The sequence below is a fragment of the Dasypus novemcinctus genome, chromosome 8, assembly GCF_030445035.2.
Source record: "Dasypus novemcinctus isolate mDasNov1 chromosome 8, mDasNov1.1.hap2, whole genome shotgun sequence".
In the NCBI taxonomy this organism is placed as follows: domain Eukaryota; kingdom Metazoa; phylum Chordata; class Mammalia; order Cingulata; family Dasypodidae; genus Dasypus; species Dasypus novemcinctus.
Window position 1 is genome coordinate 124,431,723 of NC_080680.1, and position 17,089 is coordinate 124,448,811.

The window sequence follows — 17,089 nt, forward strand, 5'->3', positions numbered from 1 at the left end:
ATTTTATGTTTATGTTAGTGTTTATTGAATTTTGAAAAAAATGCACACCTATGTAATCATTGCCACAATCAAGATATAGAGTATTTCCACCACCCAAAAGGTTCCCTCATGTGTCATGGATAATATATGTAAAAGTAAAATGTATATCAACAATAGCACAGAGAACGAAGAACCTGGATGTGTACCACTGGAAGGTTCTTATGCTATACATGAAGTAGTATATTGTTTGAAGGTAGAATGTGATAGAGGTATATTTTAAACCCTATGACAACACTAAATCTTTTTTAAAAAGAGTTATAACTAACAAGCCTGTAGTAAAGACAAAATGGCATAAAACGATACTTAAAAAGCAGACCAAAGTTAAAAAATCAGGCAGAAAAGGGAAAACAACAACAATAAAGAACAGAGGGAAAATAGAAAACATTCAGCTAGACATAACAAAAACTACAGTAAATATAAATGATCTTAATATGCCCAAAAGTTAGAGATTAACAGTGCAGAAATAAAAGCAAGACTCACCTATGTGGTGTCTACAGATACAACCCACTTTAAATATAAAGACACAGATTAAAAGTAAAAGTATGGAAAAGGTATACTATGCAAACGTCATGGCTACATTAATATCAGAATTAGGAATATTACTAGGGATAAAGAAGGCCATTACATAATGATTAAGGAGTTAATTGATCAAGGAGACTTTACCATACTAAGTATGGCTGCACCTAAAGTCAGAGCTTGAAAACATATGAAGCAAAACTGATAGAGATGAAAGAAGAAACAGATTCACAATTAAAGCTGGAGACGTCAAACCTTCTTTTTCAGTAATGGATATAACTGTTAGACAGGAAATCAGTAAAGACAGAGGATAGCTGGCTGAATAACTCTATCACCAACATGACAACTAATGTTTACAGAACACTTTACCCTAACAACAGCAGAACATACACTCTTTTCAAGAGCACACAGGACAGTCACCAAGGCAGACTATACTCTGGACCTTAAAAAAAGCCTAAAAATTTTTTAAATAATGGAGATTATACAAAGAATATTCTGGGACCACAACAAATTAAATTAGAAATCAGTAACAGAAAGATACATGGCCAAGCTCCAAGTTTTTAAAAATTTAACAACATACTTCTAAATAACCAAGGATCAAGAGGAAAGCCAAAAAGAAATAAGAAAATATTTTTAAATAAATGAAAACATAATACATCAAAATTTGTGGGGTACAGTTAAAGAAATTATTTAGATAGAAATTTTCAGAATGTTATGCTTGTATTAGTGTAGCAGTTTGACATTATTGATAATTCCAAAAAGAAATATTGGATTATGTTTGTGAACCAGTCTTTTCCTCTGGGCATATTAGAGTGTTTTGGATTCAGAAGTTTTACTTTTACTTGATTGAATGATGATTAAGGCTTTGGTTGGGCCACATCAGTAGGACCAAGGGGGTGGGGACTCATAGAGAAACTGCACCGCAGAGAAGGGAGGTTGGAGTTTTGATGTGGAATCTGGGGAAGTAAAGACACAGAGAGAAGGGGGACACAGGGGAGTTTTGAGCTGGAGCGCAGGAAGTGAACACTACAGGAGAACACAGAGGAATGGAGTCTGCTCCTTAGACAGAGCAGAAGCCCCGAGGAGAGGGACAGAGCTGTTTGCCTGAAAGTCTACAGCTGGCCTTGTGAAGAGAGCAGGGCAGCTGAGCCTGGAGAGAACCAAGCCCTGGGAAGAGAGGAACTCAGGAAGCCTGAACTTTTAGTTGACATCAGCAGCCATCTTGCCCCAACACATGGCAGTAGACTTTGGTGAGGGAAATAACTTATACTTTATGGCCTGGAAACTGTAAGCTTCTAACCCAGATTAATACCCTTTATAAAACCCAAACTGATTTCTGATATTTTGCATCAGCACCCCTTTGGCTGACTAATACAATTATAAAAGAAGAAAGGTTCTAAGTCAATCTAATCTTCCACCTTGAGAAGAAAACACATTATACAAAAAGTTAAACAGAAGGAAGGAAATAATAAAGATCAGAGCAGAAATCAATATTGAAATGATGAAATAGATGAAAAATGTAATAGAAAAAAACAGTACAGAGAAGATCATGAAACGAAAAATAGTTCTTTTAAAAAATCAATAAAACTGATAAACTTCTAGGCAGGTGAATCAAGAAAAGAAGAGAGAAGAGACATGAATGAACAATAATGGGATTGAAAGAGGCACCAGCAACATGGACTCTACATACATTAAAAAAGACATAAACATGCTAACTTAGATTACATAGATAAATCCAGTGAAAGACAAACTTTCTAAGCTTACTCAAGAAGAAAGAGATAACCTGAATAGCTCTATAATTATTAGAAAAATTGAATTTGGAGTTAAAAACCTTCCCACAAGGAAAACTCAAAGCCCAGGTGGCTTTACTGGGTAAATTCTACTAAACATTTAAGGAAGAATTCATATCACTTCTACACAAACTGTTCCACAAAACAGAGAAGGGAAACTTCTCAACTCATTTAATTGTACTAATACCAAAACCAAAGACATTACAAGAAAAAAAGTACAGACCAATATCCCCCACAAATATAATGCAAAATTCTTTAAAAATATTAGTAGATCAAATCCAACAATATGTATAAAGGATAACACATCATGATCAAACTAAGGTTCATTCTAGCAATGCAAGGTCAGTTCGATATTCATAAGTCAATAAATGCAATTCTCTATATCAACAGATTAAAGGAGAAAAACCCCATTATCATATCAACAAGTGAAAAGATATTTGACAAAATTAGAAATCCATTTTTGGTAAGAACTCTCAGAAATATATTTTAAATATATTCTTTTATTCTAAAAGATGCTCCCTCACCTGATCAGAGGTATCTGTGAAAAACCCACAACTAATATCATACTTAATGGTGAAAGATTGAATGCATTTCCCCCAAGGCTGGGAACCAAGAATATCTCCTCTTATTACTTGTATTCAATGTCATACTAGAGGCCCTAGCCAGTCCAATAAGACAAGAAAAAGACATAAAAGGCATTCAGATAGGAAAGGAAGGAATAAAATGAACTTCATCACAGATGACACATTATTAACTTAGAAAATTGCAAAGAATTAATTTTTTAAAATATTCTAGATCTAATAAGTAAGCTTGGCAAGATCATAGGATTCAAAGACAATATGTAAAAATCAATTGTATTTTTATATACTGACTGCAAGCAAGAGAAAATTGAAATGAGAAAATCTAATAAAATATGTGCAAGATTTGTATGCTGAAAAATTACAAAACATTGCTGAGAAAATAAAAGAAGACCTAACTAAGTGGAGAATTATATCCTGTTTGTGGACTGGAAAACTCAATATTGTCAATATGTTCATTCCCCCAAATCCATCTATAGATCCAAAGCAATCTCAGTAAAAATCCTAGCAGGTTTCTCTGAAGAAATCAACAAGTGATTTAAAATTTATGTGGAAAAGCAAAGGACCTAGAATTGCCAGACATTATTTTAAAAAGAGGAACAAAGGGACAGGACTCACATTAATTTCAATTAATTTCAAAGTTAATAATAATTTCAAGACTTACTGTAAAGCTACATTAGTCAAAAAGAGTGTGGTATTGTCAAAAGGACAGTCACCCAGATTAATAGAACAGACTGTAGAGTTCATAAGTAGATCTACACATCTATGGTCAATTGATTTTTGATGGAGGTACCAAGACAATTCCATGGAGAATAGTGAATCAATAGTGATAGAAGTGGTCATCCAAATGAGTTTCATACTGTACACAAAAATGAACTCAGAATGGATCATAGGTCCTAAATGAAAAAGCTAAAACTATAAAACTTCTAGACAAAAACACACAAGACTAAATCTTTGTAACCTTGGGTTAGGCAAAACTTTCTTAGAATCATATGAGAAAAAATTAACTACTTGGACTTCATCAAAACCTAAAATCTTCCAAGGGCTTTTAAGAAAATGAAAAAGACAAGCCACAGAATGAGAGAAAATATTTCCATAAGACATCTGATAAAGAACTGGTAACAAGCATAGATAACACTCAAACCTCAGTAATAAGGAAACCAAAAAACCTAACTAAATATGGGCAAAAGGTTTGAATACTTTACTAAAGTAGAGAGATAGCCAAAAAAGCACATGAAAAAATGTGCTCAACATCATTAGCCATTAGGGAAGTACAAATTAAATCCACAATATCACTATACATCTGTAGCAGTTTGATATTGTTTATGAATTCTAAAAACAGATACTGGATTATGTTTATAAACTGATCTGCTCCTCTGGCATATTAGATTATATTGGATTCCGAAGTTTCACTCTTACTTGACTAATGATTAAGGCTTTGATTGGGCCATATCAGTAGGTTGTTGCACCCCTACCCCTTGGTGGGTGGGGACACAGAGAGAATCCATACCGCAGAAAAGGGAGGTTGGAGTTTTGAGCAGGAGCCCGGGAAGTAAACACACGGGAGAGAATTGAGCCCCAAGGAGAGAACAAAGCCTAGAGAGCCTGACAATCTACAGCTGACCTTGTGGAGAGAAAAGAGCAGCTGAACCCAGAGAGAAACAAGCCCTGGGAGAGAGACAAGACTTATTCCAGCATAGAGCTGATACTGGAAGAAGCTAGGACCACAGAGCTTTAAGATGAAGAGGAAGCCGGAAGCTTTGCAGACATCGGCAGCCATCTTGCTCCAACGTGTGGCAATAGACTTTGGGGAGGGAAGTAACTTATGCTTCATGGCCTGGTAACTGTAAGCTCCTACCCCAAATAAATACCCTTTATGAAAAACGAAAGATTTCTGGTATTTTGCATCAGCACCTCCTTTGGCTGACTAATACAATATCTATGAGAACAGGTTAAAGTTTTAAGACCACTAGTATCAAATGCTGATGAAAATGCAGAGCAACTGGGACTCTCCTGCGTTTCCGGTGGGCATGCAAATGGTACTTTGAAAATAGCTTGGCAGCTTCTTATGAAGTGAAGCATACATTTTTCATTCAATCCAGCAATCAAACTCCTAGGTAATTACCCAGGAGAAAAGATGGCACGTGTCCATACAAACACCGGTACCTGAATGTTTTATAGAAGCTTTATTCATAACTGCCCCAAACTGGAAGCAGCCCCAGTGTCGACCCCCAGGTGAATGGATAAACACGTCGTGGTGGGTCTCGACAGTGGAACACTGCTCAGCAACAAAGAAGACCTGCCCCCAGACATGAAGCCGTGTGGATGAGTCTCAGGAGGATTATGCTAGGAAAGAGGCCAGACACAAACGACTACTTACTTAGGTTCCATTACGTGACATTCTGGAAAAGGTAAAACTATAGGGACAGAAATTAGGACACGGGTACAGGGAGGGGGCTGTCAAGGGGCAGGAGGGCACTTTTGGGGATTATGTAAATAATCTGTATCTTGATGGTAGCAAGGGTTACATGATTACGTAAGTTTGTCTAAATTCATAGAACTCTACCCCCAAAAAGGTGGCTTTTACTGTACATAGAGTATACTTCAATAAGCCTGGGAAAAAAGGGTCCCTTCCAATCGTGCCCTTTTGCAGTCAACTCCTTCCACCCTCTTCAACCCCAGCGTCCAGGAATCATGGCTCTGCTTTCTGTCTTCAAAGATTAGCTGTGCCTAGCAAGTTTGCATCTCATCCACATTTCTGCATTTATCAGCAGTTCATTCCTTTTCGTAGGTGAGTAGCATTCCACTGTGTGCATGTAAATACACACACACACCCCACAATTTGTTTACCTATTCAAATGATGATGGACATTTGGGTTGTTTCCAGTTTGGGGGTACTATAAATAAAGCTGCTTTGAACAGTCCCATACCAGTCCTTGATCAGACATATGTTTTCATTTCTCTAATGTCAATTCTGAGAAGTGGATTTTCTAAATATTGAGTACCCATAATTCTGGGAGGAAAGTATTACTCTCACGCAATAGATGACAAAACCAAGGTCCAGAGAAGTTAAATAACTTGAACAAGATATTGCAGGGCGAGGCCAAGCCGGATTTTAGTCCTGGTCTGTTTGATGCCAAAGTCCACGTTCTTTCCAGCATATCACCCTGACGACTGGTACTGAGGAAAGCAGAGGAATTAACGACAGGAGACACGGTCGGAAAGGAAGGTGGTGAGTGCAGTGGAGAGGGAAACCAGGGGTGTAAAGCCAGCAGGAGCCCAAAGCCAGCAGGGGACACACGTGGATTCCAAGTCAACGGGCAGACCCCCTAGAGACCACACAGAAAATTCACAGCCGACAGAGAAGAAGCGCCGTGGCCCCTAAAGGCCGCCCTCCGACTGGTGTGCTGGGGAAGGGAGAGGCAGGAGGGCGACCTCAGGGTTGCCGGGTGGAAACCTGAACTCCGGATCTCGGCTCTTCGCTAGCAAGCTCCTGGTGACCAGGGAAACGCTGGGAGCCGCTGAGGTCCGTGACTCAGCGGTCGAAGGTCACTCAACTTTTACTACAAGTAGTAAAAACCATGATGGGAGCTGCCGTGTGTTAATTGGCAAGAGGAGAAACTGAGGCCGACTGCCCGTCGACCAGTGCGGCGCCCCCGCTTGCTCCTCTGGCTCCTGCTTCTCCCCCCGCTGCCCGTTCAAGCAGAGCAGCCCCGTCCGTCTGTCTGTCTGTAAGGGCCTAGAGTACTGCCGACACACACGCGTGTGCAGCTCTCGTGTCAGCAGGTCCTGGACGTGCCCAGGGTACGTGCCCCCCAAGTGGGAGCAGACTTCCCCATTGGACCTGAGAGGGGCTGGGGCCCCGCACAGACCCCCACGTTCAGGCTCCTGCATGCACGCGTTAGTGTACTTACACCCACATTTTGCTGTTTCTTTCAACAGCAAAGTTGCTGACAACTAGTTGATATATTGATTTTTGGGGTGGTGAGCAGTGCAGAGCACCTCCTTTCCCGGGCAAGCCCCGCTGCCGGGCCCCGGCCCCTCCTCTAAAGACAGGATCCTCAACTCCCCCAGGTGCCCCTCCAGCGGCCAGCGACACGGGAAGACAGGCGGGGCGCCGTCGACGCCTGCCCCGCGCCTCCGCGGAGCTGCCCGGTGCACACCAACAGCCTCCCCCGCCGGGAGCAGGGTGCTACCTCCTAGCTGGCCTCGGCTTCCACTTGGCCTCCTGGAACCTGGCCGCACAGCAGCCAGAGTGAGCCGTTTATACCGCGAATCCCATCTCGTCGTTTCTCCGCTTTAAACCCCTTAGTGGCGTCTGTCTTCCTCAACAAAAAGCCTGAGTCTCTAAATGTTAGAAAGGGCGCCCCACAACCTGACTTGGATGCCTGCTTCTCTTCTCTGGCCCTGGCTCTAAGCACACCGGGCTCCTGGCCTTTCTGCCTCAGGGCCTTTGCACTGCCTTCCCTCTGCCTGGGAAGTCCTGGCCCTGGGCACCCAGCCAGCCGGCTCCCTGCCCTCCCATGGGCTCTGCCCCAACAACGTCATCTCAGTGAGGACTTCCCTGGCCACCCCAATGAAATCATAGGCCCAGCACGCCCTACACCGCTCTTTCTCCAATGCACTTAATACCATCCACTGTTCTTTAAATTTGCCACCTCTCTCCCTGAGTGGGATAGCAGCTCCATGGAGGCAGGGATTGGTCTGTTTTGCTCACTGCTGACTCCCTTGTGCTCGGCCTGTGGCAACGGCTCCAGAAGGATTTGTTGAAAGAATGAATGGGAAAGTTTCCACCCATCCAACACCTCCCTCTTTCTCTCCTACTTACTAGAAAGCATAAGGGAGGTGAGCTATTAAAGGAACAACCTTGAATCTAATTTATCAGGACGTGATTTGCAAATGTTAATGACTGTTAGGAACTGACTGAGACAGTCGACTGGGTCACTGGAGGCCCTGTACTCGGGGGTCTGACTTGTTCTGAGGTTTGTCACTTTCTTCCGCCTGCTCTGCCATTCCTACAGCAGCACCAGAACTCCAGGTACCCACCGAAAAGAAATTTACATCCAACACCTGAAAAAAAAATCATTATCTTCTCGTCTACCATGTTGCGTTAAAATGTTCTAATTTTTCTTAAAGCCTTCATCATCGTGGCGTTTTTTTTCCAGATTTTCTGAAGATGGCAACTACATTCTTAAGAACTTCTGTAAGAGGTATATTTCCTCTTAATATAAAATTCAAGTTTATTATCTTGAACATCATCCATTAGAAACACAAAAGGAAGCTCATCATGGGAATTTCAACTCTCAGTGTGCCCAAATCAAAGTTTTGAGGCACCCCCTCCCAAAAATTAAGTTTGGAAGTATCTCTAAGGCTTCCCCAATTTTTTAAGTTGCCATTTTAATCTTTCCCTCTCATTTCTGTTCTTTAAAAAGCGTTGTGATAAGTAGAATTTTGAGCTTAGGAGAACTCAGGTTGGCTTTTTTCCCCTGGAGACCCTGAGAAGCACGCAAGCTCTGGTGGCATTAGTGGGGCAGGGAGAAATGAGGCGGCTTTGGGCGGGTCGTCAGGCTGGACTTCCTCAGGGTTCCCCTAGGTAATATGGGGGCTGCTTGACCTGAAAAAGAGCCGAGTAAAGGAGAGGCGGGTCCGAGAAACTTTGGTTTCAAAAACTCACCAAGGGGGAGGCGGATGGGCTCAAGCAGTTGGGCTCCCCTTTACCATATAGGAGGTCCAGGGTTTGATGCCCAGGGCCTCCTGGTGAAGGCGAGCTGGCCCATGTGGCCAGCTGGTCCGCGCAGAGTGCCGTCCCACGTGGGGGTGCCCTCCTGCACAGGAGTGCCATCCAACGCAGAGAGCTGGGGCAGCAAGAAGACGCAACAAGAGACACAGAGGAGAGACAATAAGAGACGCAGCAGACCAGGGAACTGAGGTGGCGCAAGAGAATGATCACTTCTCCCCCACTCCGGAAGGTCCCAGGATGGGTTCCTGGAGCCACCTAATGAGAATACAAGCAGACACAGAAGAAAACACAGCGAATGGCCAGAGCGGACAATGGGGGGAAAGGGGTGGGGAGGAGAGAAAGAGATAAATAAATCTTTAAAAATAAACAACAAAACTCGCCAAGGTCAGTTAGCAAAGACCTTGTTAAGGAAAAAGAAACTGGTCACCGCAGACTGCCCTCCCAACCCAGGCCCCCTTCCTTCCGCTCCCACTTGCTTTTCCTTCTTCCTTTCCTTGCCTCTTTCTCAATGGCATGCGTTAGAGTGCTCAGCACAATACTTGCCATTGAGAAGAAAGTATTTAAATTTTTTTTCCCTAGGAGCAGGGCGTGGGTGGGAAACTTATCTATAAATATTTGCATTAAAGGGCTAAAGTATGCAATATAGAAATACCAGTGTGTTGGAGGAGTTTTTGGTACATTAGATTTAAAGTATCAGAATTTCCCAGATTTTCTTACTTGCGCCTTATGAACTGGCAAGATTGGTAAGAAATCTCCGCCAAGATTTCTGAACCAACTAGTAGGCAAAAAGTCGTTTTCTGCTTTGGCCAAGGGTGTAGGTGCAGACTCCCTGCTGGACTGGAAACTTCCCAGTTCCCCCCGGACCCCTGGCTTAGGAGAGAAGGCAGGACGGTGGGCGCATCTCAGAATGGGGAGCTGCGACCATCGTGGGATGGCACCATCTCTACCCGCTTCAGTTTAAAAGCAAGGAAACTGAGGCCCAGGGAGGGGACTGTTGCAGGCTTCATATTTTCTTGGCTGCCAAGCTTGGGTTTCCTTTTAAATAGCTGCTGCTAACCTATAAGGCTGGTGTCTCCAAGCCAGTCCTGACACAGGGAAAGCGGACAGCAACCCTGCGGCCAGCTTGGTGACAGCCCTTAAGGTGGCCCTGGGACAGGGATTTGTCACATTGGATTTAAGGGTGTGGCACCTGGATACAAAAGAGTGACCAACTCTTACAAAGAAACTGATGGTGGACTTTGACATCTTCTTTTATCCTTTTGTTCTGTCCCTTTTCTCTTTGCTACACAATTAATGAAGAGAATTCCAAGATCTAATGAATGAAAAGAGAGGAAAGAAATGATGGCCTTTAGGGAAGCAAAGTTTCAGCTATTTGATATGGCCTAGAATACTTAATGCAATCAAAACGGTAATTCTTAAATTCACAGCTTTTCTCTTGAATACCCTTGAAACTGGAATATCACGGAAGTCTTACTGTAAAGAACCTGGTTTAGGAGAGTCAAGACATGTCACTGACTGCTACCTGCTTCCTAGACTAGAGCCTGAATTTAGTCACAGCTAGTGCCCAGACACCCTTAGCCAAGCTAATCGGGCTCTAAGTTTCTCAACTACTTCCAATTGAATTATTTGGCTCATCTTCCTCCTCACATTTTTCGTATCAGGAATTTGAGCTGCAGAGTGGCACAAAATTCCAAAATAAATCCAACCAATTATTAGGGGTAAAATGACATCGCCAAGTAGTCACTTTTACCTTCTCCAGCCAGCTGGTCAATATTGAGTATTTGGGTATCTCCTTAAGGCATTTATACTCCCGGCAACCAGTTGTGCTTCTCCTTGAAAATACTATTTTAGCCACATGTCAGTCCCTTCAAGTCGCAGAATGTCTGTGCTCAGAGATTCTGGACAACATCTAATCTATGATAACCCAAATCAATAAACCGAGCCTCAGAGAGGGAAGTTTTTTTTGCGCAAGACCCTTCCAGGTTGATATCTTCTTGCAATAGTTTAGCATGCTCACTTTTCTTTCCAGTTACAGTCTACTTGTTACCCCCTGAATTACTCCTTCAAGGGCAAGGTTTTTTTTTAAAGGAAAGATAGTAATTAGTGCAGGCAGGGTGTACTTCCTTCTGGTCCCGTTAGGGATCTCAAACTCCAAATTATCCACGTTACCAACCACACACGAAGCCATCAGGAAAGGCTGTCACCATGCTGGCGACCCTGGAGACGACCGGGGGCGGGGGGTGGGGGGGAGTGGAGGGGGGGTCCTCGTCCTGGCCCCGCTGCTTATTACCTGCGGTCCTTCGAACAAGTCGCTTCGCCACTCTCTTTTCCCACGGAAGAGGAGGGGGTGGGCAGCCGCTGTGAGGCTCAACTTTCCTGGGAGTCCTCCGAGGCAGACACGGGGTACAGGGAGCTTAGGGAAACCCCGGGCTTGCTCACTCAGGACAAGGCTGCGGGAGTCAAAATATTCAATTTGCTTTGGGGCCCCCTCGACATCTCGTGCTGACCGGAAGCTCTGAGTGGCATAGGTACACGCCTTCAACTAGAAAGGGCAGAGCAGATCAACTTTGAAATAGTTTGTTTGAGGGACAAAATTTAAACAAACAAGGTAACAAACAAAAAACTTGGTCCATCGGGAGAGAGCAATGCAGGAAGCTTTCAAAAATGTGAAGGTGGGGGTAGAAGGAGGAGAAGGCAGGTGTGGCACAAAGAAAGAAAAACCAATTCATGTAAATACAAAATTGGATTTCACTCCACACGCCAGGGGGACTTCTGTCTCGTGCTGATCTGCTGACCCCGCAAAAGCGCCCTCATGCAAAGCACAAGCTCTACAGCGCATCTCAGCTCTTGGCAAGAGCAAGATGTCCAAACACAGAGCAGGCACTAAGAATGGGGCGACAGAGTATTTTTCCTTTCCATTCATCTTAAAGTGCCAGGCTAGATGATATTGTACGGAGAAAGAACTTCAGGAGCTGTCCTTAGAGAAGTTTAAATCTCTTGAAGCAAAACACAATAGTTCATTCAGTCAAGTTCAACGGGTATACTTAAAAGGGCATTAGCAGGGATTCCATTTCCAATTCCCTGCTCCCAGCCCAGTATTTTGCATGTAACCGAAGCTCCATGAATTTCAGTTAAGTGAAACTGCAAACACCTCCAACACGTGCCAGTGTGAACTATATAGGGAACTTAAAGATGTGTCCCTGCCCTCGGGAAACGGAAATCTAACTATGTAAAATATGGGAAGCCTGGTGGAAGCAAAAGAACGAACATTTCTTGATTATCAGGATGAGCCAAGGGAAGACAGCGGGGACCCCACGACAGTCGTGCAAAGTAAGTTACCTACTTCCACTTGACATCTGAGGAACACAGGCTCAGACAGAGTATGTAAGTCTGTTCAAGATCACACAATTAGTAAGTGGAGGTGCCCAGGCTCCAGCTCAGGTCTGCCAAACCCACACTTTACAGGGAGCAGCTCTGGAGGGCTGGACATGTAGGTCTCCAGGTTTCACCCCTGCCACTAAGTGACTACATCTCTAGGCAAAAGCCACTTCCCTTTGAGGCAGTTTTTCCCATCAGCACAATGAAGGGGAAGGGCTAGATGAGCGGGGGTGTTTTTTGCGGGGTGGAGAGCGGTTATCAGAATCCGTTTGGACTAAGACTTTTTCTATTAACCGTATTTCCATTCGGCTCTTTGGAAATTATTTGGGAGCGGCCTTCCGGGCTGTGGCTGGAAATGTCACACCCCTCCAGGGGATGGGGGCGGACCCCTGGGGTGGGGGCGGACCCCTGTGACGGCTGCGAGCCCCCTCCCGGCAAGCTAGGGCCGACCACCTGGCCGGGTTGGGGGATCCTGGTGAAAACCAGAGACACCTGGTTCAGGGGTACCTGCTCGCTGCTCTCTGCCAGGAGCTCACGGCTGCGGGGGGCAGGACCGTCTCCGCGTCCTGCATTCCCCGGCGGCCTGCACCGGCCGGTCTCAGAGGCGCAGGGTCCGCGCCTTGGAGGAACTTGACGCTCGGGGGGCACACAAGAGTCCCAGGAGGTCTCGGGCTGCGGGCGGGCGGGCGAGATCCACTTCCTGGTCAGCGCCCCGGTCCCCAGCCCGCACCCCGACTGCTGCACCCAGCCCACTGCACCGACGCTCCGAGGGGGCCCAGCCCGGCCCCGACAGGGGACCCAGAGGCTTCAGGGCTGGGCATCGGCCCCCGGCGGCTGCAGCGGCCAGGCCCGGAGCCCCTCCGCGCCCCGCCCGGCCCCGCACCTGTCGCGCCCCGAGCTGCGCTCACCTGGGCCCGGGGCCCGCCGGCCCGCCGCCGCGCCGCTGGGCCCCGCTCCCGCCGCCGCCGGCGCCCCCCGCCGCGGCCGCCGCCCACTTTCGGTTTCCCCGCAGGGCCGGCGCCGCCGCCGCCGCCCCGGCTCGGGAACCACCGCAAGCCCCCGCCCCGCCCCGCCCCGCTCGGCCCCGCCCCGCCCCGCCCGGGCCCGCCCCGCCCCCGGCAGCCCGGCCTCGGCTCTGCGCACGCGCGGCCACGGCGGCCCCACGCCGGCGTCCGCGCGTGGGAAGGAAACCGACGCCGCCTAGCGGTTTCTGCGCGTGCCCACGCACGGCCGCCGCCGGAGGTCGGCTGCGGCCGGCGCTGGGGCGCCTCCTCGCGGGCGACGCGGGCAGCGCGCGCCGCCGGGCTGGGACCTCAGCCTTCGAGCCGCGCGCGCGCCGGGCCGAGCGCCTCCGCGCCAGGACGCCCGCGCCGCGCGCCCCTCCCCTCCCGCCCGGGTGTCAGCCTCCTGCCCCCGCACGGCCTTCTGTCCTCGAAGGGAAGCCCCCGGAGCAGAGGGGTTTCCTCCCCCGTCTGATCCGATCCCAGGATGGGGCCTGGCACATGACAAGCGTTTAACAGACATTTGTCCATCCATCCGTGCGTCCCTCCCTGCATCCATTCGTTATCAAGTTATATGAGCACCTAATACTGATTCACTTATTTCTGCTGCGCATTAATTCCGCCAACATACCTTGAGCACCTGTTTTGCATTCTTTCAACCAGCCTTGAAGGCTTGGAGAGGGCTACTGTGTACTCAGCCAGTGCTGACAGGTGACTGACGTGCAGTGAGCCGCGTGTTTAAAGTGTCTAAGTCCATGAGTTTTAACATATCATTACCGTCCAAATAATAACTATATTCATCACCCCCCAAAGTTTCCTTGTGCCCCTTTGTGATCCTTTCCCCCTGCCCTCACCCACCCGCAGCCACTAATCTGCTTTCCGTCCTTATAGATCAGTTTGCATTTTCTAGAGTTTTGCATAAATGGAGTTATGCAGTGGAGTCTGGCTTCTTTCACTCGGCATAGTTATATGGTTGGGTTGCTTGTGTCAGTAGTTGGTTTCTATTCGTTGCTGCATGGTATTCTGTTGTCTGGATATACTCACCCTTACGGTAGGACCCAGCCATGCCACTTCCAGGTATTTACTCAAAAAAAAAAAAGAAAATGTAAGAGCATGTTCAGGTGCAGACGCAGCTTTGTTGGTAATAGCCGAAAATGGAAACAACCCAAATGTCCATCAGTAAATGAATGGATAATCAACCAGTATTTATTGACCGCCTGCTGCTAAATAGCCAGCTTTTATGGAGCCCGTTCTTTGTGAAGGCACAGCCTGTGCTGAAGGAGCTTTCAATTCATTAGGCAGTGAAAAGGTGGACTGGAAGTAGATCATGGAAAGCCTGATATCCTGTTGTCAGGGATTGAATCACAGACTTCTCAATAATTCTTAATCCAAGTTCCTGTGGGTGTGAGCCCATTTGCAAATAGCGTCTTTGAATATGTGCAATTGAGTCAAGGTGTGGCCTCATCTGTGAATAGAATCCTGAAGCTTCTATTTAGATATGACCAGACTGAATGAGGGCAGGCCTTAACCCCTGGGGCTGGAGGTTTTATAAAGAGAGGACACCGGAAGAGTTGAGGTGGCAAGCGAGCGCCAGGAGAAAGCATGGCCTTGCCGGCTCCCGGATGTTGGACTTCCAGCCTCTGAAAACCACTCAGCAAATCCCTGTTGTTAAGCCAACCAGTGTGTGACATTTGTCACAGCAGCAATCTAAGACACCCATACTCAAGAGTTTGGGCTTTTTCCCAAAGGCAATGGGAACTGTTCAAAGTTTTGAACAAGGACCTTTGAACACTGTTCTTCACAGTCCCACATCTAGTCCCTAAGTCTGCCCAAATGTCTCTTCCTGGGACCTCTCTCATCCCTCCGTGCTGGTTCTGTCTGTTGCAGCTGTCTCTTGCCTTCCTTCTCTCCCTTGCAATCGACTCCAAACATTGCGATGGATTTAATAGACCTAAAATACAGCCAGCTCCATTTGGATTCTTCAGTACTCATTATATTTTCAGGCTTCACATCTCAAATGGAAAAAAAAAATGTGAAAGCAGCTCCAGACTGAGAGAGTTCCAGCGGAAGAAGGAAATTAGAAAAAACTCCAGAGTCTAATATGCAAAATGAATCATAAAATGATTTGAGCTGCCCCAAAGTCTGAGATCCTTTCCCCTTGCAAAGGTGTTGTATGTTTGGACTGTCCTGTATATATAAAGAAAAATAATGCTCTGCAGGTAGATTTATTTATTTATTTGGTACCAGGGCTGGGGATTGAACCCAGGACCTAGAATGTGGTATGCTGGCACTCATCCACTGAGCTACACTGGCTCCCAAGTAGTTTTATTTAATAAACTTTATGGAGGAATAGTTATTAGATAATAAATCTTCCAAGTGGACAGTTTGATGCATTGTGACAAGTGTGCTCAATCATCTATCCACCACCACGATCAAGAGATAAAAGATGTAATTTGTGGGAAAGGGCTAAGTTTAATTTTCACAAAGGGGAAGCCAGTGCCGGCTCTGCTATTCGAGGAGGGAGGGTAGGGGTTCTAGCGGCTTTGGCGCGCCAAGAATTTGAAAAGTGGCGCTGAAACGAGAGAGGGCCAACAGTGCGTGCTGGGGGCGGGGCCAGAGCAGGGAGAGCCAATGGTGAGTGCTGGGGGCGGGGCCAGATCAGGGCGGGCCAATGGTGAGTGCTGGGGGCGGGGCTAGAGGGGGAGAACCAATGGTAAGGGCCGGGGGCAGGGCCAGTAATGAAAGCGGCGCCAAATTTTGAGCCCGCCCAGCCTACCGGAGTGTAGGAAACATGGGAGCGGGGAATGAGAGTGGGAATCACAGTAAGTTACTTAGATCTCTCAAATAAGCTGTAACCCCTGAAGTACCCAATCAATGGGACACACGTGTTAGGTTTAGGTTATAAATATCACTTTTTCTTGTTGTTTGGTGCCCACCATTTTATCCACGTTGAGTGACCATTCTTGCAAGATCTTTTCTCCTCCACAATCAGGTGAGCTCTTTTTCTCTTACAGATGCAGCTTTCTTTCTAACAATCTTGGGGGCTTGTCTGGGACCCAAAGTTTCAGAGGGAGAACCCCGGGGTGGACGAGGGGAAGGTGTGCCCTGCTGATTGAGTGGTCTCGGACTTTGCCCCTGGGGGCCCGCCTTTGACAGCTGAAAGGATCTGCTGATTGTGGATGAGAAAAGGGAAAGGGAAAACCTGCCTCTCACTGACCAGGTAGCCCTGTGCACAGGCCAAGGTAAGAAAGGGGGCTATTAATTATTGCCTTGGTGGGAAGTTTTGATGAGTCTGGGGTTGGTTGTGCGTGCATGAGATGCGCGGCATACTGCCTGAAGCGAGTGCGGAGTTCCAATTCACGTTTCCCTTCTCCCTCAAGGGAAAGGGCTGGAGATGGATGTGCGACGGTTTGCTCGGTCGGTAGAGGTGGGGTCTGGCTGCGGACGAGGGGTCGGTCCAGCTCTGGATGAGGGGTCGGTCCCACTTGGGACGAGGGGTCGGTCCGGCAGCAGACGAGGGATCGGTCTCACAAGGGGTTGCGCGGTTCGGCTGACGGGGTCGCCCGGCGAAGCCGGCAACGAAGGGGTCGCCCGGAGAAGCAGGCGACGAAGGGGTCGCCCGGAGAAGCAGGCGACGAAGGGGTCGCCCGGAGAAGCAGGCGACGAACTGGGGACAAGGGAGGCCAGGCCCTTGTCGGGGGCTCTCAGGACTGGAGGGCCCACGGCAGAAGAACTACCGCGGAGACAAGGTAAACACGCAAGTCCACTTTATTGAGGGAGAGGCAGCAGTTTTATAGGGGCTGGGGAAGGCTGATTGGTCGAAGCCACGCCCTGTTCTGATTGGTTGCCGGCGAAAGGTCAGTGGGCGGTACTGGACGGGGGAGGGGTGGTGGTTAGGGATTGGCTGTCGCTGTTGCTGGGGGAAGTGGCAGGGTTTAGGGATTGGTGGCTGCTGTTGCTGGGGTGGAGGGCAGACTGGATTTTTCCTCCCACGCCTGGCTGTTGCTGCTGTCGGGGGAGGGGAAAAGGGCAGACTGGAATTTTCCG

The 17,089-nt window shown here is 47.3% G+C and overlaps 1 protein-coding gene across 3 annotated transcripts in view; it reads right to left on the bottom strand.

Annotated features, from left to right (window-relative positions):
• Positions 1-12,999, bottom strand: part of TDRD7 (tudor domain containing 7) — a 75,850-nt gene extending 62,851 nt beyond the window's left edge. The window contains exons 1-2 of one of the 3 annotated variants that reach the window (XM_058302634.1): positions 12,549-12,713; positions 10,954-11,113 (exon numbers count right to left, since the gene is read on the bottom strand). In XM_058302634.1, the coding sequence (XP_058158617.1) occupies positions 10,954-11,113; positions 12,549-12,613 (225 nt within the window). In that variant the 5' untranslated portion in view covers positions 12,614-12,713. Of the gene's footprint in view, positions 1-10,953; positions 11,114-12,548; positions 12,714-12,949 lie in introns of those variants that run through there. The other 2 variants (XM_058302636.2, XM_058302635.1) reach the window with 2 other exon arrangements.
• Positions 13,000-17,089: the final 4,090 nt, after the last annotated feature.